General features: G+C 32.2%; 1 protein-coding gene and 1 long non-coding RNA gene across 13 annotated transcripts; one reads left to right on the top strand and one right to left on the bottom strand.

Moving 5' to 3' along the window:
• Positions 1 to 2,643: 2,643 nt before the first annotated feature.
• LOC136202487 (topless-related protein 1-like) lies at positions 2,644 to 11,499 on the bottom strand. The gene is made up of 26 exons (XM_065993141.1): positions 11,341 to 11,499; positions 10,943 to 11,066; positions 10,534 to 10,713; positions 10,325 to 10,438; positions 10,055 to 10,213; positions 9,250 to 9,376; positions 9,032 to 9,143; positions 8,870 to 8,919; positions 8,276 to 8,435; positions 8,061 to 8,170; positions 7,900 to 7,969; positions 7,719 to 7,792; positions 7,513 to 7,608; positions 7,336 to 7,431; positions 7,097 to 7,224; positions 6,783 to 7,017; positions 5,906 to 6,022; positions 5,769 to 5,822; positions 5,465 to 5,596; positions 4,489 to 4,599; positions 4,200 to 4,382; positions 3,857 to 3,985; positions 3,681 to 3,776; positions 3,403 to 3,591; positions 3,147 to 3,313; positions 2,644 to 3,057 (listed from the first exon to the last, which is right to left on the bottom strand). Exons 2-26 carry the CDS (start codon positions 11,023 to 11,025, stop codon positions 2,913 to 2,915), a joined length of 3,117 nt encoding a protein of 1,038 aa, XP_065849213.1. The 5' UTR covers positions 11,026 to 11,066; positions 11,341 to 11,499; the 3' UTR covers positions 2,644 to 2,912.
• A 6,750-nt stretch (positions 11,500 to 18,249) lies between these two features.
• On the top strand, positions 18,250 to 24,235 carry LOC136203590 (uncharacterized). 12 transcript variants are annotated; one of them, XR_010674907.1, is made up of 6 exons: positions 18,250 to 18,665; positions 18,806 to 19,176; positions 19,359 to 19,420; positions 19,616 to 21,426; positions 21,643 to 21,752; positions 23,636 to 24,235. It is a non-coding gene; the product is annotated as an uncharacterized lncRNA (long non-coding RNA). The 12 variants fall into 12 exon arrangements; XR_010674910.1 differs by lacking the exon at positions 23,636 to 24,235 and adding an exon at positions 23,250 to 23,404; XR_010674909.1 differs by lacking the exon at positions 23,636 to 24,235 and having other exon boundaries at positions 19,616 to 19,727; positions 19,882 to 21,426; positions 21,643 to 22,087.
• The last annotated feature ends 3,215 nt before the right edge of the window (positions 24,236 to 27,450 follow it).

Below are 27,450 nucleotides of genomic sequence, written 5' to 3' on the forward strand. Positions count from 1 at the left end.
TTTCCATTCGAACCTGTTATTCACTGCGTATTTACCTAGTGCATCCTTCAATTCTCGTTTGTTGGAGAACATGTCGTGTACCTTTAAACCGACGACCCCTTTCGATGAACTATCTTCAATAGTAAACTTGGGTGCATCATGGATCTCAGGTAGCCATCGAAATGGATCACTCCTCTTCCTTATTGTTTCTACATTCTCTGCCAATACCCTGCTTTGGGGAACAGCTTCGCAATGCGATTGTCTCGGAGGGATAGGTTGTCCATCATTTACCGTTTTCTCTGTGTCATCATGACCCCAAATGTCATCGTCGTACATCTGGTCCTCCCGATGATAAACCGGATTCGAGCTAATATCATCTAAACCAGGAGTGTGGGATGCAATATTGCACTCAGTGATTGGTTCTTTTCCTGGCCTATGAGGGGGGCGTTCAACAGTTGTGTTGTCTACTTCAGGATTTGTTTCAAATACAACTGTGGCATTGGCATCACAACTTGAATGAATAACATTCTCTACCTTCGTGACTCGCGGTTGGATTGTTCGTGACTCAAAATTAGCATATAGTGGGGTAACAGCGTCAGTTTTCATCCGACAATAATCTAAAAAACACTCAACATCACTTGAATCAACAATCGGAACTACTGCCCCAGGTAGTTGCTTTCGTCCGATAGTTAACTGCATAGTCATACGCAGATAAAATGACATTGGATCAACATGAGCAGTAGTGTATACTATCTCTTGCAGCCTTTCCAAGCTCAATCCTGGAGACAGCTTCAGCAATTTCTTCTCGCCCCCCTCGTATGTCATGGTCTTACCAACTGTTTTCCACCGGCCATTCCACATGATCACACACAACACAAACTGGTCTGACATGCTTCTATCAATAATAAACAAAAAAAAAAGGAATGAGATAACAGAATGAAATAACATCATGAAATAACATACACTTCACATAATTCGCAGTTATTCGAATATGCGAATTCGCATATTTCGCAAATACATTCGCAGACTTCGCATACTTCGCAAATACGTAAAATATGCGAAGTGTGCGAACCCAATGCTGGAACACCATATCTTCGCATACTTCGCGTATATTCCATATGCGAATTCCGCGAAGTATGCGAATAACAAACGCATACACAGCCTTCAATAGACTTCGCATATTAAGATTTCGCGAAACGAAATCATAATATGCGAAGCACGCGATCTTCCGCACGAAGTTCAGATTTATAAATTTCTAACCTCAAAAGTAAACTGCTGCTGAAACTAACATCAACGAGTTCAAAACGATTTAACCATATGAAAATAACATCATACTTACATGACAAAGCTTGGGCTTTGATTGATGAAGGATCTTAAGGAAAAAAAAGAGAGAGAAAATCGCGAACTGTGAGAGTGAGAGTGAGATTTATCGCGTAAAAAGAGAGAAGAGGGGATGATCTGATTAAGTATCTTATATATATGAAGGGTATTATGTGTATTTCAAATTAAATCAGTCTATATATGTAATTTGAACAATAATGGATCTTCAAATATAAATGGGCCTCCCATTACACCCAGTTTTGTAATTTACCCCTATTAAAATTATCAATCAGGCTCATGAACTAACAAAATATCATCAATCGAGTCCCCATTCTAAACAAAAATCATCAATTGAGGCCTCATCGAATATCATTCAGTTGAACAGTTTCAGATCTTCTTCTCCAAACCTATTTTGAACCAACACAGAAATTATTACAGTCTATATCAAATATTCACAGTTTCTGATTTTAGAATAGGATGGAGACTCAATTGATGATTGTTGCTTAGTTTAGGGACCTAATTGATGATTTTGATAGTTTAGAGACCTAATTGATGATTTTGATAGTTTAGAGTCCTAATTGACTTTGAAGCTTTAGTTTGAGGACCAAAATGAATGTAATGCCTAAATTTAATAGGTAATTATTGATAAATTCCAGTTTGTCAGTAATTAATTTTTTTTTAATTTATTTTGATAGTATTTACTAAAAAAGGTCAAAATTGATCCTAAAGAAAAATGTTGAGAGCAAAATTTAAAAAATAAAAACATTAGGAACTAATATAACTTTACCAAAAAGCGCTGATAGAAATAAAAATCATCGAGAGAGTTAAATTGTACTTTATGTCGAATAGTTTTGGAATGTTGTCTTCTCTATTTTCGGTATACACCATAGTAGTGTATTGACCTTTGGAAATCTTTTCCGGGATATCAGAGTTGTCCGTTTACATACTTCTATGAGAAAATGGTGGAATTTGGCTACTATAACTGCTGTTTCGTGCATTTGGTACATTAGGAATATGGCTATTTTTGAAAATGATCTCCCTTCAATCCAATTCCTTCAGAATCGGCTTCACTTTTACATTCAGGAACCAAAATGGCTTATTAATTTGCCGAGCCGTGCTAGGCCTCCGCCGGACCCGATCATTGTTTGCTGGTGTCCGCCGCCGTCAGGTTGGATAAAGGTTAATACAGACGGCGCGGCGGACGGTGCGCCTGGAATCGCCGAAGCTGGTGGGATTTTCAGAAATTCCCGAGGTTTTGTTATTGGCTGCTATGCTATTAACTTCTCTAGTTCCTATGCGCACATTGCCGAACTAATAGAAATAACAAACGGTAAATAATAGCCAAACCGAACCAAATAGAACCTTAATAAATTCACACACATGATGGAAAATTATTGAAAATGCTCTATCCAGAAAATGGGGGAAAAGCTTTTGTTCATTTGTGTTTACATATAGATTAACTAAAGTTATGTACTTCTGTAATTGCCCCTTTTTTTTAACTGTTTGCAGTTTCCCCCTTAAGTTAAATATTCACATTCATAATAATGTACGATCACACTCAAAAATTCATGTAAAAAGTCGAAAATCGGATCGGATAACCAAGGTGCTCGCGATCACTCTTCACCTTTGAGTGATTCAATCCACTTGCCGGTAGTCTTTAGAGGCTCAAAGACGACCACCGAACCATTTGTTAGTCCAACTGCAAACTGGTTCGGCTTCTGCGGATGTGCAGCAATATCTACTGGATAGACATCAAAACTGCAGCAAACACTATGTTTGTCATATTGATCATGAATAACTTGAGCTGAAACGATTTGAAATTTAATGGCGTAAAGTGAATAGCTTACCTTGAACTAGGTGGAAGGTACGCAATGGAAGTAATCCGACAACGTAACTCCAGATTTTTAGCATCAAAGATAGAAACAGTTCCATCCACAAAGCAAGCATACACCATCAGAGCATCACAAGAGAAAGTTGCCCGCGAAATTAGGGGTGCAGGATCGACTCGAACCCACTGGAACCATAAAGCAATAGATATTTCTGTTATGTTCTCGACAAAAGGATTGGTTAGTCGAGGGAAAAAAACGGGTTAAAAACACTTGCCTTCTTCATACAATCTAAAGTTTTAGCATCATATAATTCAACGCAATTCTGGTGTACAGCAAGAAGTTGCATTTGATCCGGGTGCATCTGAATGTGCGTGTCCGTAAATGCTGAAATCCCATTCTTTTCCAGAATCTGCAAGAAGCTCCTTCCGCATTCTTTCCACCCTTCGACGTTCCATGCCATAATCTGCAGAAAATTAAAGCACATGATTAGACAACTATAAATTGAAGTTCCCGTGAACGTAATAACACTCATTGCTTATTCGAAATACTAACCTGAACATCTGCTCCCGAAGAAAAAAGCATATTTAAAGCCTTAGAAAAGGCAAGGCTAGCCACTCTACCGCAATGACCAACGAGCTTGGCAATGACCTGTATAAATAAAGTACACAATATTCGTTACAATATTCTATCGTATTCAGCATTGATACGAGTCAAGAGCTAGCCCGTACCTTGGCTGACCGAACATTATATATTGTAATTGTGGAGTCCTCCCTCCCTAGAGCAACTATGTTGTTATCTTGAGGAAGGAACGCGATACTAGTTGTTGCGGGTGGTGGAGGCATGATAGACACAAGTGTCTGCAGATGTTCGGAAAAAATCAAGAATTGACAGTTAGGTACTTTCATGATTGAGAACAAGCATGGGAAATAGTACGAATACCATCTAAGCACATTCAGAAGAACGACTCGAGTTAAATTTAAAGCAGATATACACCGACATGGAGAGACAAACCCAATTGACCCTGACAAAAGAAACGTCTAGTAAATTAGAACAGAGATAATTTCAGGTTACCTTGAACGTCAGCACGTTGAATAGGGATACTTTCCCTCCTGATGTTGACATTAGATACGAATCATTTTTAGTCAAAGAAAAACACGAAAGAGTTCCTTCTTGGCTGGTGTCCATGAGGTCATTTGTCATTGGCCCCGAACAGCTCTTCGGTTGCCATAATTGAGGGGAGACTTCAGTGGTTGCCTACGATTGACAATGACATAAATGTCCCGTACTATTGCACAATTTTTCACAAAATGAATTCAAAAGGAATAAATAAAAGATTCAAGTTGTGCTCTGATTTGCTTACCTTTCCACTCGAATTAATGTCATCGACTCGCCATTTCCATAATAGATGAGTCGCATTTGATGCTAATGCCAGAATAGCATTACCTGCATTGTTATAAGCCAGGCCTGATATCTGCATTTGTCAGCGAGAAAACGAATAAGCAATTTTTTTTTTTTTTTGTATTTCAAGGAGCTGTTGATTCACTGAATGTTTCAAAATCAAAGTCGAAAGCTTTTGTTTTTTCGTGAGGCAAACTCACGAACATAGGCATTAAGATATCTCAGTTTCTTGACATTCCAAACACGGACACACACACAGACGAACAAATCAAATACTAACCAATTGGCAAGCACAAGGAAATAGGAAGCTTAAACCAACTGTAGATTTACAAGGAGCAAAAAAAAATCGAGTTTTACGATTCTGTTGCTATGGACATATCAGATCATTTCCAACTAGTGGTCGAAGCAGGATGAGAAAGACTCAACAGAATCGATGGAAAACCTCTCCTCTAGACACTGTTCTTTTTCTCACTAACATCTCACCCGGTACAAACCTCCTCAGGACGGTTCGTGAGTTCCAATTCTCGGATCAGTAACTAGCCAGCTCCATTATCATCAGGTCGGCTCCTCTTCCACACGGGAAAAAGCCCACTCCAACAGAGCGTGAGCTAATAACTACTCAGACTGAAGTTTGTCAATGAAAATGACAAGCTACACTTCAACTGAAGGCTCGCAGTAATAGCAGATACGAGACGAGATACCCGGGAAATTCATGTCAAGAGAAAGAACCTGACCTAGATTCATGTTCTAAATTCCTAGCAAACCGCATTAGCATTGGAAGAGGGGGGATAAGGCTTTACTTCCCACTATTCCTGACTCTATTCGTGATGAAAAAACAATCTGGTAATAAATTAATACAGACAGAGCTCGAGATATACATCAAGCGGACAAACTATGAAAACATAGGATTTCATTCATAGAACATAAAGAGGTCTAACCTTTTCTGATTTTACAGAGGAAGGGAGCCACAAAGTACAACACTGAAGAGGATTGTTTATTTCAAAGAGTTCAAGGTCTGCTTCCTGAGTATATTCATTTTCTCGAGTCTCCGTGCTTGTCAGGCCCTCATTCTGCAGAATATATGATATAAAAAAATATCTATGTTAATATATGTCGGGTCCTCAGTTCAGAACAAATTTCAAAAATGTTTTACCATGGTATATAGAATTTAAACTTAGACCATATTCCTCCCTAGATGAGTCAAAATTAATCTACCAATAAACAAAATCTTAGCATATAAACCTTCGGTGATTCAGCAGCAGCTCCAGCACAAGCGACAGTCGAATACATTGGTAACTGCATAGCATAAAAAGCTGATGATATGATACTTTTTTTTGTGGTAAAGATCAGAGAAGAACTGTAAATGTTCTGACCCTTACAGGCATATGTAGCAGCAACTCAAGGCCCGACTCAGAAGCCAAAATCTTGATTTTGTTTTCATTTGCAGAAACAGCCAACAATGAGCCATCCTTGTTGAACCGAATATGCGGATTTGCCTACAAGTCGGAAAATGACTCGGATCAGGTGATTAATTTATATCACTTCTTTTCATGCGGGAAAATGTCACGTGGATTTGCCAAATTACCACTTGGATTTAGGGCTGTTAAATTCTGACATGACAGCACAATTTATAGAGAACTCGTCTGGCACGATTAGCATTGTTGTTGCATTTATATCATATATAATTATATGAAATATATAAATCACACAACACAATTTTGACACGACAACCCATTTTGACATGCCTACTTGGATTGTTCCTTGTACATTGTTGAAAAACAATTCTGTTGAACTAGTGGACAAATTGAAGCTCAAAGCTTAAAGAGCTTATCCATTAGTTCAGTATAATATAAGGGTAAAATACATCCATAGCCCCTGAACTATGGTGGTATTAACATTATGGCCCCTAAACTTCATTTTTTAACATAAAAATCCTTGAACTTTACATAAGTTCAACATTAAAGTCCAAATCAACAAAAATCCATAAAAAACGTGTAAAGAAGGAATTATATGAGGGTAAAATATGTATTTGACTATAATTACAGTGACATGGATAAAAAAAAAAGAGAGTAAAAAAGTAGTCAATCTTGTCCAGGTCATGATTATAATTGTTGATTTATATTTTAATGTTAGTAATATAATGCTCAAGGATTTTCATGTTAAGAAATGAAGTTTAGCTGCTATAATGTTAATAACGCTATAGTTTATGAGCCATGGGCGTAATTTACCCTATAATATGATCACTTCGGAACTTACAGGTAATCCTCCTTCCGCATCAACGGTTTCGAGAAGCTCAACTTTGTCCATATCCCAAATTTTGATTACATGTTCATCACCAGCAGCCAAAAACTGATTTTTCATAACATCAAACTTCACCACATCCAAAGAATTCTTCTGCAATCCATCATAGGTCCGTTTTATTGCACCTTCACATTCATTCCATTCAACAAGAAACGACTCCCCAGTTTTACTAGTCCCGCATGTGAAAAGCCTGAAATTTTTTCAATTTGAAATCAGATTTTCATTTAGCATTCAAAATTAGAATCTGAAAGAAAATGAGTACATAGAACCTTTTATCATCAGCACTGTATGCAATCGATGTACACCCGAGACCGGGAGCAACATAATCAACTCGGGCACCAGTATCATTATAAAGCCATGCTTTTATGTTGCCATCCACTGATATTGAAAAGATAAACTATCAAAAAGCAAACACGTTATTACGTAATCTCAAAGCAAGAAAAAGTCGAATGCTATAAATTCTCGACATCGTTTCAAGTTGACATTAAGTATTAAGAACAATCCTTACATGAATGTTTTCCTTGCTTTGAGGATAGACAGAATAAACAGGAGACCCGTGACCTTTGAAGATATACATTATCACACCAGTGTTGACATCCCATGCCTTATGCAAACATCGAAAAACACAAATTCAGAATCTTCGCGATATGAGACAGTTGATTAAGTAACGTAAAACAAAGCCTACCTTGACATTCTTATCATCACCACATGTTATGACTAATTGTTTGTCCACAGGTGCAGAGAATGCTAAATCATTTACACCACCGACATGAGCCTCGATCTAGAAATGAATTTATAAACAAAACGTTTATTAGAGAAAATTGAATGGCCAAGGAGAAACAGAAACATGAACTATATTTTAGTGAAAACGTAAAATGTCATAAAAGGTACCTCCAAATGATGCTCGGCATCATCTAAACCATGAAAAGAATATACTTGCACCATGTGTTTTGAATATGCAACACCTGTTTTAAGGTAGGTCAATGAAGTTAGCTTTATAAAAATTGAGCATCACTGGTTATCGAACATACTCGACTAAATTAACTCACGTTTCAGCATCTTTCTGACTTACCAAATAAAGAACCTTCAGGATTCCAAGTTATACGATTAACAGAAACACACGGGTCCTTAACTAGAGTTGCCTGGTTAGAGGTCAGAATGTCAGATTGATTCAGATTTCTTGCCTGCAATTGCTTTCATACTAGTATAAAACATAGTATAGAAGGGAAGAACCTTAAACTTCGATGAGCACTCTCCAATACCCCAAACCTGAAAGCTCCTTGAGAATAAATTTTTTCCCGAGGAAACTTCCCATAGACCTATATCTCCTGTTCTAGTTCCAACTGAAGATTAACCATCAAATTCCATGAGTAAACATCGATTTCAGACAAGGTGTGTACCTCAATATCCATAGAAATGAGAACATTGAAATATCCTTATGTGCAAACCTAGAAGAAGAGTTAGTTGAACAGGATGAAAATCCATGCTCGTTGGAGATGATCCCACGTTAAATATCCTTGCAACTGTCTCTGGAAAGTCAGCATCACTTGTGTCGTCCTTCGAAGGACTCTTTGGCAAGTCACCCTGATATGTTACAGTTGATGTTTCCTAGACAAGTGTATTAGAAAATAGTGTTAAATGGCAAAATAGTAGTCGTCCTCCATTCCATTACATGTGCCGTTTTTGTTATTTTCACTAGGATTAAGGAGCTATTAATTAGGCTTAAGTTTAGGATAAAATTGAGTGATTAAGACTAAGCACTACCCTTGTTTTAAAAAGACTCCAAATTGTTTTAATCCATGAACTTAAATGATTGGTCCTAAGAAATTGATTAAATACGTTTTCCAAATCACAAGGCGCATTTTCATTCTTTGAGTAAACGAAGAGACAAGGGTAAAATTCGAAAAAGAAGAAGTAAATTCCATTGAAAATCTAAAAAAGCCAGATAAATGGAATTTGGATTTTGCTCAAAAACTTCAAATGTAGTGGAATGGAGGGAGTATATCTTAACTAAGGCCGTAATAAAATTGCATCGAGCTTACCTCATCAGAGGAACTTTTTTCGGATTTGACATTTGCATCCTCTGGACCATCTGTAGACATTGCAACCAATTATTAGGATTTGGGGAAAAAAATGTACACAATAATAACTTTGGTCTTTGAGATAATATCAAAAGCTATACCAATGTCAACTAAACTAATTACCTTGGTTTCTTGGGTTATCAAAGCAGAAAGGTACACAGAAAATCTCAGAATCAGTCACAGTCGAAGTAGATTTCAAATTGGCACAGGTTACTGGAGCTGGCATTGATGAATCCTAAACATGAAAAATTATGAGATGAGCAATCAAGCAATTTCTAGAATCAACTTATTGGAACAAAAAGAAAAGGAAAGCTTTTTTTGTTTGTTTGTTTCAAATATACCAGTGGATTGTTACTGGTTGATGTTGATAAATAATCTTCAAGCGATAGACAAACATGATCCTCGAAAAGGGTATTTATAACCGGATCTGGCTGAGAGTGTCTACAATTAATATGCTGCCAATTTAGGCTGCCAAATCAAACAGAAATACGTTATCTATGAAAAAATAGACGTATATGTTTAAAACAAACCTACTCGAGTGCTAAAGCTAAACAGTGTTTATCAATCCAATTCGCTTATGCCTTCCCAGGATTGGATTTCATGTCGAAACCTCATAATTGTACAAAAATAGGTGTCTCAGCTACGGGCCTATCAAAAGAAAAACTCACATAGGATCCAATAGGTCCACCCTTCAAAATCGGACATGAAAGTTCCCTTCATCCGACTCAAGTAGTTAATAGTTATACAAAATAGAAAGAAAAGGGTCCCAGCTTCCAAATTCGATAAAACCCCCCCAAAGAGCTACTGTTTACTCAAGTTCCAAATGAGTACCAATCAAGCTTTCATCCACTGATTCTTCTTTTCCATTTTTTTAGAATTCCTAAATTCTTTATTCAAACAAAACTAACAAATTTAGTTTATTGTCGTTATCAGTAAGTATGCTTCAAAATTTAGTATATTTCATAATCTTAGCATCTTCTAACAAACTATCAAAATTCTCAAAGATGCATTTACAGATTTTGTAATAAAATTTCCAACAATTTCTGCACATATAAACAACCTATGTATGAACTGATAATCTATCAGTAAGTATGTTAATGCTCTAAGTAGATATTGTAAAATGAGTGAAAGAAGAAAAGTCATTACGCTTGGTTTATAAGACGACGTAACCTCTGACATTTAACTGCAGGAAACTCCAATTTGTCGCAGAAAACAGGGCTTGCCTCGATGATTGTCTTAAGTTCAAGCATTATTAGCTTCCTCGCAGACTCGGCATCTTTGTATGTAGAGAGTGAATCATGTTCCCTGTTCAATTGACAAGGTGGAAACTGAGACAAGCTGATTCAAGCATGTTTAGTGCTGCTCAAAATAAGACCTCAAAAACTGGGAGGTCAGGGCTAAAAATAGTAGTGATACCTTATATCATTAAATGTTAAAAGCCGAGCCATTTCTGTGTAGAGCTCCTCATTTTCCGAGGCAAAAACTTTCAAATCGTTGATGAGAATCTCTAAAGCCTTGGCGCGATCATTCCTTTAAAAGAGAACAATAAGCAATTATGCAGAAACAAGGCAATCTTAACTACATTAGGCTTATCATATGAAAAAGAAAACCACATTCTTTCTTACTTATCCAACGCCTCGAGAAATTTCTGCTTCCTGATGTCGAAATAAATCTTATTAGAGTATTTATCGTCTCCTAACTTAGTGAAACCAGAAAGATACTTCTCAGCCTCATCCCACTTCCCATTAAGTATCAGTTCTTCAAAGAAATTCATATTGAAGTAAAAACCACTATCCTGCTCAAGCCTACACATCAATGGTAAAGAAAAGAATTACAAACAAGAAAACAAATTAGGCTTAATACCCCTGTACTTAGCCAAATAATCTGATTCAGATGTCTCATTCAACCCACTGAACTTGCTTAAAATGATTTATTCGCCCCTTGAACTCGCCTAAAGTAACATATTGGCCCTGAATTTGCTTAAAGTTACATAACAGAGAACAGGAAGAAAGAAAAGAGAAAAGGAAAATTTACATTCGAGCAGCTGCTTGAAGACCTTCCTCATTGAAGTACTGTAAAATCAGGAAGACGAGCTCTCTATTTAGAAGAGAAGACATCTCCGCAGCACCAAAACCGCTAAAACCCCCAAATCGTGAATCTGATACAATAGAATTGATAAGCAGTTAAATACCAGGTAGGGTTTGTGATCAAACCCAATCAGACTCCGATGATCAAATCCAACACTAACAAAGCCACAAATGAACAGAATACAGTCACAAAACTCGCCCAATTCAGATTCATAACAATAAACACAGCAACCATTTCAATCTTCAACAGTAATTAAAATAAGAAACCGATTGGGGAAAATCAATTCTAAGCGACAAACATGGTTACAGAAGCAGAGAAAGGGAGAAACAGTGAAAAAAGCAGACCTGATTACTGATTAATGTTAAAGAAATAGGGATTCTGAGTTTGAAATTCTCGGTTTCTCTTGCTCTTGACTACAGAGCGAAAGTTCAACTGGTGGTATGCGATTAGAAATGATGGGGAGGAGGAGGAAAGACGGTGACTATAAATACCAGTTCGGCGACGTTTACAAGATGATAAGTACCCTGGCGTATAAAGATAAGTAGGGTTTCTTATCGTACAAAATCGCGCTTGCTTATTAGTATACAAATGGCGATGCGGAACAGCTAGCTGCCTAGCGCCTAAAGCACGTGGGCCCTGACAAAAATAATGTCCATTCATTTTTTTTTATTATTTTTAATAATGTCCATTCATGTGATGTGAGAATGGGAGTTTATTGATATTTTTAAGGGATAAGGTGTATTTCGGAGTAATTTTACCTTTAACGTCCTACAATGTTATTTTAATGTTGGTGGTAAAAAGTAATTATATCCCTAATATTGATAAGTTTGATTAATTTAAGATATTATTATAAAACATAAATATTTAATTCTTTATTCTGCACCAATTACATATCTATGCTAAAAAAAGATTTCATATTTTGTATAATTTAATAATAGAATTGAAGATCAATTTTTATAAATTCAGCGAAATATATGAATTTTTTTATCCAACTCGTACAAAAAACTATATTTTTTATTTTTTATAAAAAATTCACGTCTAATCATATGTTTGTTATCTGTTGCTAATTAGTGATAAAATGACGCAGATGTGAAGTATAGATGACAATATTCATGATCGAGAAGACAGTTTGACGAATTATTTCACAAATTGACACAACTTGTCAACGTTAATGAGTAAAATTATTCTTGACTGCTAACATTAGGAGTAACATTGCATTATTTTAGATGTTAATGGTAAAATTGCTCCTAAGTGTAAACATTAGGAGTTTTTTACACTTTATCCCTATTTTTAAACAAGGTGACAAAGGCGGGTTGGTTTGATTGTTATTTGACTGTCATATTGAATATTTCAAACAAATTTATGTATAAATCAAAATAGTTTTGTGCATTTTAGTAGGTTGTTTGTAACTGTATGAATAACGTAGTGATTATTTTCGGCGTTTTTTAGGATTAACTTATATAGTAGAATCTCTTTAAATTGATACTCGATGAATTAATAAACTCTTTAAGATAATAATCTTTTCCCGATTCTGATTTGGACCAGTTGAAAGTTCAACAAATTTTGATAAAAAATAATATATTTTTAAAAAAACCTTATGTAAAAATAGAATCTCATTAGTATTATAAATCAATAATTATATAAACTTATACGAACATAATTATTACGATACGTATCTTGTTTATACAGTACTTCACATTGTATGTTTTTAAATAAAAATACAATAATTAATACTTAACTGTTAAGAAATAATGAACATTCTTTTTTAAAAGAAAAGATGAATATTGTTTATTAGTCTTTATTTTTTTTTTGGTAAGACTTATTAGTCTTTATTAATATTATGCATAATAAATCTCTTTTTTAGATTAATTCAATTAATATGATACATGAATTTTATTAAGACTCTTATTCAAATCTTGAAAAAACATTAAGAGTCTTGTGGAGAATATTAATTTAACACTTATCTCATTAAATCAGTGAGAAAGTGCTATTTAATTTCAATAAATTCAAAAATCTTTTTTAAATTAATAAATATTAATTTTTTTTAGTTAATTAGTATCTTTATAAAATAATAAAATAGACCATTATTTGACTGATATATTAAATATTTCAAATAATTTATGTATAAATCAAAATAGTTTTGGTATATTTTAGTAGGTTATTTGTAACTATATGAATAATATAGTGATTATTTTAGATAGTTTTTAGGATTAACTGATATAATAGAATCTCTTTAAATTATGGTGAAACTCTTAGCCTGCTGGTTGAAAGCTTATCTATGACTGTTGAGGTTTTGGGTTCGAATCACATCGGGGTGGGGTGGGTTCTGGATTTTCCTATTGAAAAATCAACAAATTTTGATAAGTTAATAGGATATATTTTAAAAAAAATACATATATAAATAAATATAGGGTCATAATTATATAAACTTATACAAATATAACTAATTATAGTATTTTTTTTGTATTAAGGTGTTATTGAGCCATTGGTCTATTCAAAATTTTGTTATTTGGCCCTAACCTATTATTCGGTCACATTTGGTCCCTGAACTGTCCCAATTGGTGAAATTTCACCCAATTTATATGGAGATTTGACAAAACCGTTATCCCCATCATATATAATGAGCTTGACATGTCACATGTCTTAAAGTTTATTTGCCACATAAACTCTCTTATGTGAAAATAATTAATTAGATTAAAAAAGAAAAACAAATAAAAACAAATCTCTGAACTCAAATTTATCAAATTTAAATGTCAAAATATTGTCACGTGTTAATAGAATAACAATTCAAATGTGACCAAATAATAGGTCAGGGGCCAAATAACAAAATTTTGGATAGGTCGAAGGCCAAATAGTGGTTTAAGCCTATTTTTTTTAAGAAAACTAATTTTACTATCTTGTTTATTTTTTTATCACTGTCATACGCTGAATGTTTTAGTAAAAATACAATGAATAATATTTAATTATTTAATAATAATGAACATTATTTATTAATTTTTATTAATATAATGTACAATGGATCTATATTTTAGATTAGTTTAATTAATATGTTTATGGATTTTTCTAAAATACGTTATATAAAAAAAAAAAATAGGCTTAATGCATCATCCGTTCTCTGAACTTGTCCAAAAAAATTAATTGACTCTCTGAACTTATAAAGTATCTCGATAGCTCCTTAATTTGCTTAAAACGTCCCAATAGCCTCCCAACTTACTTAAAATATTCTGATAGCTCCATCAACTTACTTAAAATATCCTGACAGTCCTTTGAACTTTCAAAGTGTAATCTCTTCAATTAATAAATATTAATTTATCAATTAATTTATAATGTTAATTTATCAGTTAATTAATATCTCTATAGAATAATAAAATATCAACAATATTGATTTATAGAAGTTTTATTATATGTGACATATATTTGCTCAAAAAAACTTATACGTGACATACTTTGTCGTTAATATTTTGACATATTATTTATAGTCTTAATACATCATTTGCAATATGCTCTTTTTGTTTCCGATAATCTTCTCTTTGTTTTTCTTCAATATGTAGTTTATCTACAATCTTATTCTTCTCTTTTCACTTCTTCTTTCTTTAATCTTTGTGTTTCTTCAAGTCTGCTCTTTTCGTAAAATTTATGCTCTTTTCGTTTCTTCTTTGCTTAATCTTCAATATTTTCATTTCTTAAAACTCGTTTGTTTGTCGAAAAATATTGTGTTATGGAAAATATTGGGTAAGAGAAAATTTTCTGTTGGAAAATAAAATATTTTTCGATGTATGACTACAACATCGGAAAACGAAAAAAATGGAAGTAGTTACTCTTTTCAAAAGGGTAAGAAAGAATGAAGTAGGTTCCAAAAGAGAGAGAAAGAAAATTGAAGAGACAAAGAGGGGGAGAAAGAAAATCCATCGAACGAGAGAGAAAATCTAAGAGAGGGAGAAAATATGATCAAACACGTAATGACCATTCATTGACTAGTCAAATATACTAAATTATCCAGTCATTTTTGCTTGAGGTATATTTTAATAAAAAAAAATGAAATTTAGGTACCAAAATTTAAACTTGGGTAAAGTTCATGTACAAGCTGGAGTTTGTCAACGATACGATTGTTCTTTATCCTTTTCAAGTTGCATGGAACATGGAAATGAAGGCTTAGTTGAAAGCGACACAAATAATTACAGTTTAAATGGGACGTGAATCGGCTAGAACAGGCAAAAGATAGAGATCCAACCGTGGTCTCTATGAGACAAGTCGACCAAGGATCGATTATGAGAACCATCCCCATAATTAGCATCGGTTATAGGCATTGACCACGCATTGGTTATACATAGAACTAGGTGTCGGAATGGGTCTTCCATAATCGACCCTGATCACTTATTGAGCAATAATTTTGATTTTTTTTTTCAGATTATATACTAGTCAGTCCCCTTATTTTTAAAAATAATTATATAACACACCTTTTATTTTCATCAACTCTATATTATTTATGTTTGAGTCAATGGTTAGATTAGAGTAAATAAAATTTAAAATATAAAAAATTACACTTTACACTATATTTTAATAATAAAATTTTTGTATATTTTCCTATTTTAAGTTTAATTTATTTCCCCCCCGTATATAATCATAACCTCTTAAATATTAAGCAATGTTGTGAAAACTAGGTCGGACCAGCGGGTTTGACCATAAACTGATCAGATTTTTGGTTTAGTTGATGTTGGGTTTTTGAATGTCCATCAAACTAAACTAAATCGGTCGGATTAAGTGTGAATCAGTCTGATTGAATGGTTCGGTCCGGTTAATGTTTCACTCATATTTAATTAAAAGTATATATATATAAAGGCCAAGGTTGTAACTTAAGCTACGAAGTGACAATAATACATGTGTTACCACTGAGCTAATTTAAAATATCAATTAGTACATTTTTTTATATTTCAATAAATACTATTTAAAAGTTAATTTATTTTTATAATATAATAAAAAATTTATTTAGTATTTAAACTTTAAACACAAAATAAAATTTAAAAATCTAGTAAATTTTATAATTAAAATAAAATTAAAAATATAAATTGTGATGAAGCTCTTAGCCTAGTGGTTGAGAGCTTACCTATGCCTTGAGAGGTCATGGGTTCCAATCACATCCGGGTCTGGTGGAGATTTTTCTTTCCTCTTTAATGTAAGCGTATTGTGCGCAATTTTTTTTAAAATTTAAAATTTAAAATTGTATTATATATATATATATATATGTTTAATCGAAATAAATTTTATTATTATTATATATATATTATTTATAACGTCATTCGATTCAAAGATTGTCAATCGGTTGAATATATTAATTTATGATTCAGTTGTCAATCCAATTTGATTTCCGATCTGATTTTTAAAGCATTGATATTAAGTAACTGATACAATTTTTTATATAATTATATAACTTTAGTTTAGTAATGTAGAATTTATCTATTAAAAAATAAATGAAACATATTTTAAAAATAGGGTACAACTATTTAAAATTGTAAAACCGTTTTTTTTATCATTAGTAAACTTTAAGGGACCAAATGAATCAACAACATGATTTTTTTGAATTTTTTTATTAAACATCCATAATAATATTTAAGCGTAAATAATTTGTTAGTCTCTATATTTTTTTTTATCTCATATACTATTTAGTCCTTATATTTTAAAAAAATACGATGAGATCCTTAACGGTTTTTTACCGTCAATTGTTACATCCCTCCCATTAAAAATTTGATCTGAAATGTGTTAGTCAATTAAATTGTAGTTAAAATAAAAAAAATTAAATACCCTAACTACCCTTTAACCCAAATATACCAGTCCCCCTCCTTCAAAACATGTTCACCATCTTTTTTTTCCCCTTTCTCCACCTCCAAATCCAAATATCTGATGTTTGATACAAAATCTGCCATAAGATAAAATAGAAGTATCAGAGAAGCCAAATGTCTTCAGTGATTTGTCTGCCATACACAGTAAAAGATTACAGGGAAATATATAAAAATAAACTTTGTGCAGGGTATATACAAGGCGGCCGGAACCACCATGACTAAAGGTAGTTCCGGTCCACTGTTTCCACAAAATTTAAGAATTATGATGTTAAATTGATAATTTGATTAAACTTTGATTAGGTATTTGATAAATTGGTCTGATCATGGGCGGTTTCAGGCCCGCTGTGTCTGAGAAATATTAAAAGTGTGCTAGTTTAGCACTCCAAAATGGCCCGAGAAGTGTTAGACCCTTCCTAAATCCAAATTTCTAATTATTATTATTTTTTACATGTTAAGCCTCTCTAGATCCAAATTCTTCTAAGATGGTCTGAGAAGTGTTAGACTCTTCCTAAATCTAAATTTCTAATTCTTTTTGCTTGTCAAGTCCTCCTAAATCCAAATTCCTCCAAGATGACTTGAGAAGTGTTAAGCTCTTCGTAAATCCAAATTTCTAATCCTTTTTGCCTGTTAAGTCCCCCTAAATTCAATTTCTACCAAGATGGCTTGAGAAGTGTTAGGTCATTCCTAAATCCAAATTTTTAATTTTTTATTTGTTAAATCCCTATATCCAAAATTTTATTTTTTTTTACCTATTAAGTCATCTAAAATCCAAATTACTTTTTTTTTTTGTCTGTTAAGCCTTCCTAAATCCAAATTTTTTTATTGAACACAATTTTTTTTTACATGTTAAGAATCTTAGACAATCTAGCTTAATTTTGAGAAGTTTTACATTGATACTTAAAAATTGATTCTTGACCACTTAGATTATAACACGTATATGTACGGAAAAAAATTGAGTAAGTCCGATTTAGCAAAAAAAAAAAAAAATTTACACACGCACATACGGCCTCTCCAACCGACCAATCCTGTATTCGTCACTGACATTGATACTTTGTAAATTTTGCAGATATAAGATATCGTATGTGTGTAATTTTTTTGGCCATACAGTACTTGTGGTTTAATTAATTTACAAAGTTAGACCTTAAATTTTGGATAATTTGCAAAGTTAATCTTTCTAATTGCTCCAAATCACTCCCTTTCGAGGTAAATAGCCACGACAATAATTTTTGAAGGAATGACTGAGTTTATAAATCGCAAAAAGCATAAGCTCATGTTTACAAATTTTTAAACAATGTAGACTGTCTTTGCAAATTAGCCAAACCATTTATTTTTATACTTTTTTGATATTATAATTGCAATTAAAAATGTGCAAAGAAGGCTGAGCAGTGATATCTATCTATACCATTAAAGCAGGAACCTCATTTGTCCGGTGTAAAGCTAATACAAGCTTAACTGAATTTCACGTAAAAGCTTCAATTTTATTTTACATGTACACGTTTCAAAGTAATACCTAATTCATTATTCAACTGCTCCCTCTCCACTCTTTGAATCTCGCCTTTTGATGAGCTCCCACTCTCTCAAAAATCCAACTACATTTAAGGAAAAATTCACTCTCATGATTCAGTTAACTGTCCCCTCTATTCGACTCCGTCGACGCCTTTCTCTTCGATTGCGATGGTTACTCTTTACTCACTCGACATGGATTGGAAATTTTCTGAAGAATCTCTTTGTCAAACACATTTCTGAAGAATTTTCACTGCTTTTGCATTTGACTTTTTGCTTCGGTCGGTTTGTCGATCGTTAGATCTTTCCGCTCTGAAGTATATAACAAGGTCAGTAACTATTTTCTGAATCGAAATTTATTTTTCTTATGGATAAGTTTTGTTCATTAATACTTGAATCGATCTGTGTTTTTAGATAGAGTTATTTTATGTTTAGGGTTCCTTTTTTTTTTTTTTATGATCCTGTCTAGAATTCAGGCATCAATAATAAACAATTACGTAGAGAAGAACCTTAAATGCAAGGATCTAGGAGCCGAAAATCGCAATTCTCTGACCTCTTCGGCTAATCTTCTGCAAGCACTTCTTCCTTCATCCAGTTCAGCGCCCTTTCAGTACAATAAGGGTACTATCAGTAAATATTGCCCTTAATTTATACCATTTTATATTAAAGAATTTAATATGGTTCAAATGCTATATAGACAATATTATATCTCAAGGTTTTGCATCTGCAATTTATATTCTTAGAACTTGCAGCTTAAAAGGCAAGATAAGGGGGAAAAATGAACCTAATGTAGGTTACACGCTGAGGCAATGACACCCGCAGTTCAAAGATCCATAAATGGTAGGGGTAACCTCACTATTAAAATTGCCCTTTTCCTAATTTCTTTTCTGAACAAACTGCATTCTTATTTCTGGATAATCGTTCTTACAAGTCAGTTTTCCTGATGTTGTCTTTCATTATATCTCGAGTTTCCATTGCTTGGGGTTTTCTTAATTTCGGAGATTTGTTGTTCTTTGGAGTAGCAGTGACAAATATGATGGCTCCAAAATCAATTCAATATTGCTTACTAAGAGCTCCCTTAATAGTGAGTTTTCTTATTACCTTTAAGATTTTAGGTTAATATTCATTTTCCCTGTCTGTTTTTTTCCATAACCTTTTATGGGTATTAGTGTTGAGAATGGAAAGCTATCATATTTACTCTGTTTGATTTGATGAGGTTCCAATGCTATTTATTTGATTTTTTTAACTGGAAGTTTTTATTGACGATTGAAATTGTTAGATCATTCTACTTAGGTCTGTACATGGAATGTTGGAGGAAAACTTCCACCTAATGATCTAGATATTGACGATTGGATTGATAGGGATGATCCTGCAGACATCTATTTGTTCGGGTATGTACTTTTATTTTGTTTTCCTCCCATCTGTTATTGCATTTACTCCATTTTTCATGTTATGTTCAATCCATTGCTTTGTCCTAATTTATATGATAACACATCGGATGTTTCATTTTTAGTTTAAGAAACTGAATTGAATATTTTGTTTCAGTTATATTTCGGTTTTCATATTGGTTAGTTCAGTAACAGAGTCAATTGTTTTGATAAAAAAACTGGGGTGGTTGTTGCTGCATTCTCAGGTAATTTTTCCAGTTCTGTCTATAACAATTTGATTAAGTATTGATTATATAATAATTTGAGTTACTATTAGTTTCATTATTGCTTTGTGATTGTTCTATTTATGTTCTTAGTTTTTTTTACTATATTATCCTGCCTCTTATTTGCATACACACCTGTTGATATTGTTCCTTACTGTTTTTGGTTCCAAATTCCCCACAAACAGATTCTTTACATGAAAATTCTGATATACGTTCTGTCCATATGTGCACTCAAATTATCCTTAAAGTTTAGTTTCTTTGAAAGATTGATAATTTTCTATGCTCATTTAGAGTTCATTTGATTATATTTCCACTTTGGTTTGGCAAGATGATGAGTTTCTATTTACAGTAAAACCCTATTAATTAAAACAATCTGAAAATGGCGTTCAATTATATTCTTCGCTCCAAATTGCCTTTTGAAATTGAAATTGGAGGCTTGCAAGTTCTTCCGAACATCCAAAATGAATCTCTGATGGCTTCAGGTGGAAGCATTCCCAAATGGATTTTGGGAGATCAGGCCTATTACAGTGTTATTTTTGTATGCAGTTTCCCGAGAGGCCTATTACAGTGTGCATCTTTTGCTTTAATTTTTAGATTAACATTCTTAACAAGCTTCAGGACAGTTGAGTAGTCAGACACGAATTGAATCTCCCTTATTGAGAATTCACTAAACAGATGTGAATAAAGGTGATGTGTTGTGGTACGAATTCTCATTTTGTGTTTTGTTGTTCATTTTCATTTTTCCTTCTTTTTTTCTTTGTGTTTCTCATGAAATTTTGTTCTCTAATGTAGCCGATGATCTGTCAGGTAAATTCCTAGGCTCCATTCATTTTATAGTTTCCATTTTTCTAAAGGTCTTAGGTTCTTTGAAATGATTTTGTTGTATTAATGTTTCCATTTTTGAAGAACTTGGAAGTGGACATCACTGATCTCTAAAGATTCTTTTTTCCATTGGCATCTTCTACTTTCTAGGGAACTAGGGTTCAAAAGGCTTGAGTTACTCAACATGGCCTATGAGTTCTATAATTCTATTTATTGATTTCTATTCTATTTTTGTTGAGCACTTGCTGAATCTGAGCAAGTGCTTGGAATATTTGAGTTTTGGCTTTTTTTTTCCAGTGTGTTTGAGGGGTTCAAAGGTGAGCTAAGGCTTTTCACCAGAGCTGCAAGCAACCAATATGGTGATATTTTTTAATTTTAGAGTTATATATAGATTTTCGCCAGAGTTGCAAGCAACGGAGATTGTTTTATTTTTTAATTTTGGAGTTAATATAGCTTTATGTTTTCAAATTCTACTATTATCCTGTCTCTACTCTTTTCTTTCTATAGCTAACCACATCCTTTATTTTTTGAAATTCTTCGAACCAGCTTCTCTTCACGTTATACCTCTTATCATTCCGGCGATTATTCCAATTCTCATGCTCGCCTGGTTTTATAGGGTAAGATTTTTCCTATCTTCTCCCCTTCCAGTAGTGTATTGATTTTCAAATAATCTTATTGCATAGATTAAGATCAATTTCTTCATCAAGGGTGTTATGGCCTACTTATGTTTCATATAAGATACAATTTGGACTATCTAAATTTGTTCTGATACTATTTCTGAACTTTTATACAGTTGATTTCATCTTATATACTTTTTCTTTGTTATGCTTCAGTTTTGCATATATTACTTCCCTCTCTGTCATTCGGAATTCCAATTTCAAATCCCAACTTTGAGTTTGGGTCTTCAATTTGCTGTTTCGCAAGAGTTGAAGCCAACATTACGGTAATCACTTTGTTACTTTATATTCATGCGAGGATAACATGTTCAATTATGACATATTTTTTTTGACTGAGAAATTGTTTGGTATTTTTGTGTTTTCTATCAATTTTTTGCTGTTCAGTTCTCTGTTCTTAAGTATTTTTTAGATAGTTACTAATAGTTATGAGAGCTAAGTTATTTAGAGTTACTTTCTTAATTAGTTATTAAGAGTTATATGATTTACATGAGTTACTAATAGTTATGATTTACATGGATATTGTTGATGGCCTTTAAACTCTTTTAACACCCTTTGTTTTTTTGTGTGTTTGAATGATCGGATTGGATATTGTTATTGTTGTCATTAATAACACAAACACTCAAGAAATATGTTTGATATTTATCTTATGTTGGTATGTGATTATATAAAGTTAAAATTTTGGTTATATTTATCTTATTTTAGTAATAAAAATCAAACTATATTTGATATCAATTTTAGCTATAAGGTTAATGGGAATGATAAGTTGTATAAAAAAAAATATATTTTGTTTTATTTATATGAAATTTAATTTACTAAAGTACTTTTAAAAAAATTAATGAAAATATAAATTTAAAAAATACAAATATTATCCGATATTTATATTAAATAATTTACTTTATATTATTAAAATTTTATAGATAGATATATAAGTAAAGAAATGGAAAAAAAGTCCGTGCATTGCACGGGCCTGAAGCTAGTGTTGATTTTAAAGGTGGTAAAATTACACGCGAACCAATTACACAATACAGAATCGACACGTAATTTTAATGTTTGAGTTTAGCTTAATAATAGGTAATGTGTCATTTTTTGGTTGACTAATTTTTTTTTGGATTGGGTTAGTGTTGACATTCTGACCTGAAAATGACACGAATATTTAAATTATTTTTATATTATTTCATATTTTTAAATGTCACTTTTATTAATAAATATAATAATATTACAACTATTATTTGCAAACGCGACTCGAAACTCCTATATTGTTATAAACACATTGCATGACCCTCAATATGATATTAACGGACTTTTGAATGATTATTGTTAACATATTAACCCAAAAATGACATAAAATATTTAAAATGGTACCATATGCTGCTACACAGTTGCGTTCACATGGACCCTGATGACCACGTAAATTTGGTCATTCACCGTTAGATTTAGACGGATTAAGTGGAGATTCAAAACATCCTAAGGTTTATATTTAATCTGTCTAGATCTAACGGTGAATGATCAAATTTGCGTGGTTATCAGGGTCCATGTGAACGCAACTGTGCTCCTACAATTTTAAAAGTCACTATTAATATACGTACATAGTATAATTACGTGCGATCCGAAAACATGACACAAAATCGACACAAACCCAATTAGGTTAACACAATCTTGACACATTTTTTTTATTGAGTTAACGGTTGACTTATTTTGACACTAACTTGAAAATGACACGACACTAACCCGATATTGTCACCTCTAATTGACCCCAAACTCAGACTCAAACCCAAACGAACTCCAAATTTATCGCCCATCTCCCTCCCTTTCAACTTTGCATATTGAGTAATTCAAATAAGAGGAGGAGAAGAAGAAAAGTGAAAACAGAAATTCTCAAGAAAATGGTAAGAGGAGAAGAAGGACAAACGTGAAGAAAGATGGGTTAAAAGGGCATTTCTGGTATTTCATTTTAGGTAATTAATTTATTAGTCCCTATATTTTGACAAAACACACTATTTAGTCCTTGTATTTTCAAAAACACATGGTAAGGTCTCTAACATTTTTCTCAGTGAACTGTTTAGTCCTTCCGTCTGTTTGTTAGATTTTTTACCGTTTATGAATTCGGAAATAACTAAATTATCCTTTACTATTTACCTTCAAATTTCAGAAGAGGAAATCCAATATAGAAGAAGAAACTATTTGTATGGAGAACAAGAAAAAGAATAGACCCAATGCTTACAAATTTGAACGATTAAGAAGAAAATCAAGAAGAAGAAACTCAAAGTTGATTTCAGATGCAATAGAGTTTAAAGGAAAGGAAAATAAAGGAAAAGAAGAATGCAAATCCAAATTGACTAACAGAATCTTCATGAGAGTCTAAGGGCAGAGACTAAACAGTTCACCGAGAAAAACGTTAGGGACTAAACAGTTCATCGAAAAAAATGTTAGAAATTTTACTGTGTGTTTTTTAAAATACAAGGACTAAACAGTATGTTTTGTCAAAATAGAGAGAGTAATAAATTAATTACCCTTCCATTTTTATCAGTGTTTTGAAAACCGGATCGGACCGGCCGGTCGAACCAGTCGAACCGCGAACCAGTCAAGTGTCCGGTCCGGTTTTAGCTATACAGGTTCAACTATATTAAACCGCATCAAACCGGGGTTGAACCGCGAACCAGTGTTGAACCAGTGAACCGGATTGACCCTGGTTTTTTGCCATTTTTTGAAAAAAATATTGAATTAAGGAAAAAATTTAAAAATTAGGTAGAGAACAATCTCTTTAATAATTGGTGTTAATTAATTTAATTTTAATTTTAATATTATGTTAAACTATGAGTTTGATTTTAGATGTGTGAATTTTTAATTAATGTGTTAAATTAAGGATTGGTTACCGATGTGTGAACTTTTATATTATCCGTATGATTTTTAATTTTTAATTAATATGTTAACTTAAGAATTGTTTATTATATGTATGAAATTTTTAATTTTATGTTCAATGAAACATCATTTTATTTTATATATATATATATATATATATTTATTTTTTTTATCCGGTTGAACCATTCCGGTTGAACCGGTTGAACCTATTGAACCTTGAACCAGTTATCTCACCGGTTCAACGTCCGGTCCGGTTTTCAAAATATTGATTTTTATTTTATTGTTTGGATTGACTAGCAGAATCTTACTCAAATTCTAAAGTGAGAAATGTTAAGAAGAAATAGTGTGTTAGATTTATAGGGACTAATAAATTATTTATCTAATATTTAATATTAGTTTAGACTTATTATATTAAAAAAAATAGGGTAATTAATTTATTAGTCCTTATATTTTGACAAAACACATTATTTAGTTCTTGTATTTTCAAAAATACACGGTAAGGTCCCTAACTTTTTTCTCGATGAACTATTTAGTCCCTAATGTTTTTCTCGATGAACTGTTTAGTCCTTGCTGTAAGACTCTCATAAAGATTCTGTTAGTCAATTTGGATTTGAGTCAAAATCTATTTAAAATAAAAATGTAATGTCTTAACTATCATTTACCACAAAATCAAATATATAAGACCATTATTTTCATTGTTTCTCATATTTGCATTCTTCTTTTCCTTTATTTTCTTTTCCTTTAGATTCTCCCGCATCTGAAATCAACTTTGAGTGTTCTTCTTCTTGATTTTCTTCTTAATCATTCAAATTCGTAAGTATTAGGTCTGTGTTCTTTTATGAGTGCAAATTGTGAGAAAAAGACATAGAAGTGTGAATTGCTTTTTACTGATAAATAGTAAAAGGTAATTTAGTCATTTTTGAATTCATAAACGGTAAAAAATCTAACAAACAGACGGAAGGACTAAACAGTTCACCTGAAAAAAAGGTTGGGAATCTTACCGTGTGTTTTTGAAAACACAAGGACTAAACAATGTGTTTTGTCAAAATATAGGAACTAATAAATTAATTATCCTAAAAATAAAGAAAAATAGTGTTATGCACAAGTTATCTACTTAATTATTTTTCAAATTGATCTCCATTCGCTCTTAAATTCTGTTTGATATCTCTGAAAAATGGTTTTGCCTTTCGACCGAAGAACTTTTCTCATGTTGCACTCGTAAGTTCATTATTTAATAATAGCAAAAGAAAATTTTTGGAAGTTTTTGAAATTTGAAAATTTGTTTCCTATATTATGATTCTTCATCTGAGTCTCCTTTCTCCATCGAGGGATTTTCATTTTATTTTTCGTCTATAAATACGGGTCCAATTCCTATACATTTAAAAGAATAAATAATATATTTTGTTTGAAACAATAATATATTCTTTTTATAATTAATATATTTAAGTATAGTAATTTCAGTATATATATACTAAAGAAAAGTACAAAAATAATGCTTTTGGTTTGTCTTATTGCAAACAGAAGGCTGTGGTTTAAAAGTTTGTAAATAGAAGTCTGTGATATGATTTGATTTACAAAATAAGGCATTTCAGATTACATTGTTATGTTCTAATACAATCAAGAACATTTTTATTTTATTTTTTAAATTACATTTACATATTGACAAAGCACATACCTAAAAGTTAAGCTGCAGTTGTATAAAATGAACTTCAATATCAATTTTAGTTCATAAACCGTGAAATTAGTAAAAAACGTACAATTTCACCATATGGTATATTGTTTCGATTTAGGGAGCAGCGTTTTAGGGGAAGGACCATGTTTTGTCGATATGTAAGAACAATTTTTTTTTCAAGCTAAAAATATCATTGGTTGTAATCAAAACTTAATAGTTTTAATCTGAAATACCTTATTTTGTAAATTAAATCATACCACAGACCTCTATTTGCAAATTTTTAAACCACATGCTTCTGTTTGCAAATTGAACAAACCACAAGCATTATTTTTGTACTTTTCCCTATATACTATACAAACTTCATTAAACCTATTTTGATTAAATTTAAAATTAAAAGATAATTTTTTTTTATTTAGGGTAAATAATTTATTAGTTCAACCTTTTTACGTAACACACTGTTTAATCCATCTGTTTTGAAAAACACATCATAAAGTCCATATATTTGATCACCGTTAACCATTTGATCATGAAGATATCTTAGCTTTCAAGACAGCCATAGTGGATACAAAATAGTCTATTACTCTATTATTTTATGTCAGCATGTTTATGCCGAATATAACGGTTGAAAATCTCCAAAAAGAATAGACAAAATGACCAAATGGTTAACAGTGATAAAGATCAGGACCGTATAATGTGTATTTCAAAGTAAGAGACTAACAATGTGTTAAGTAAAAATGAGAGGACTAATAAATTATTTACTATTTTATTTATATAACTAAAGACTTTTTTGTACTTTCATATATAAAAACAAAGAGAGAATCTAAAGAGTTGATTAATAAAATATTTAAAGACATTATAATAACATGACAGACTTACTAGTATATTAAGTAAAACATATATACTTGTAATTGTTTATCCACTTTTATTTCCATACACTCTTATAATTGATATTAGATTTTTAAGTTGTTTTAGTGGTATTTATTTATTTCCTTAACTATTTTATCCCCAAAACAAGATTTATGTAACAAATTACATCATTATCGAATCAATTCGATTTCTTGAGTTTTTTTTTTTGTGAGAAACTTGTCTTGTGAGCATTACATTTGACAATTCCGGACTATTCCTTTATTATCAGAGATCGATATTGGGTTTTTGCAACTTTGATTTCTAATGGTTCTTTTCTGTTCGGTAGTGATTTCATTGACTTCCTTAGAATTCAAATCTCGTGTGGATTTTCGAGACTTCATCCTTATGGGCTCATATCACGAACTTTAAAAATGATCTTTATGGTACTTTAAATTGTTTGAAACTGATATAACCTTCGAATAGGTTATTAACCCTCTACCACTTTGACAATTATACCAATAATCCTCTCACTGTATGCATGTTCTTAAACGTGGAATATGGTTCAACTTCCAGGTAACTTCCATCTC

The sequence above is a fragment of the Euphorbia lathyris genome, chromosome 8, assembly GCF_963576675.1.
Source record: "Euphorbia lathyris chromosome 8, ddEupLath1.1, whole genome shotgun sequence".
In the NCBI taxonomy this organism is placed as follows: domain Eukaryota; kingdom Viridiplantae; phylum Streptophyta; class Magnoliopsida; order Malpighiales; family Euphorbiaceae; genus Euphorbia; species Euphorbia lathyris.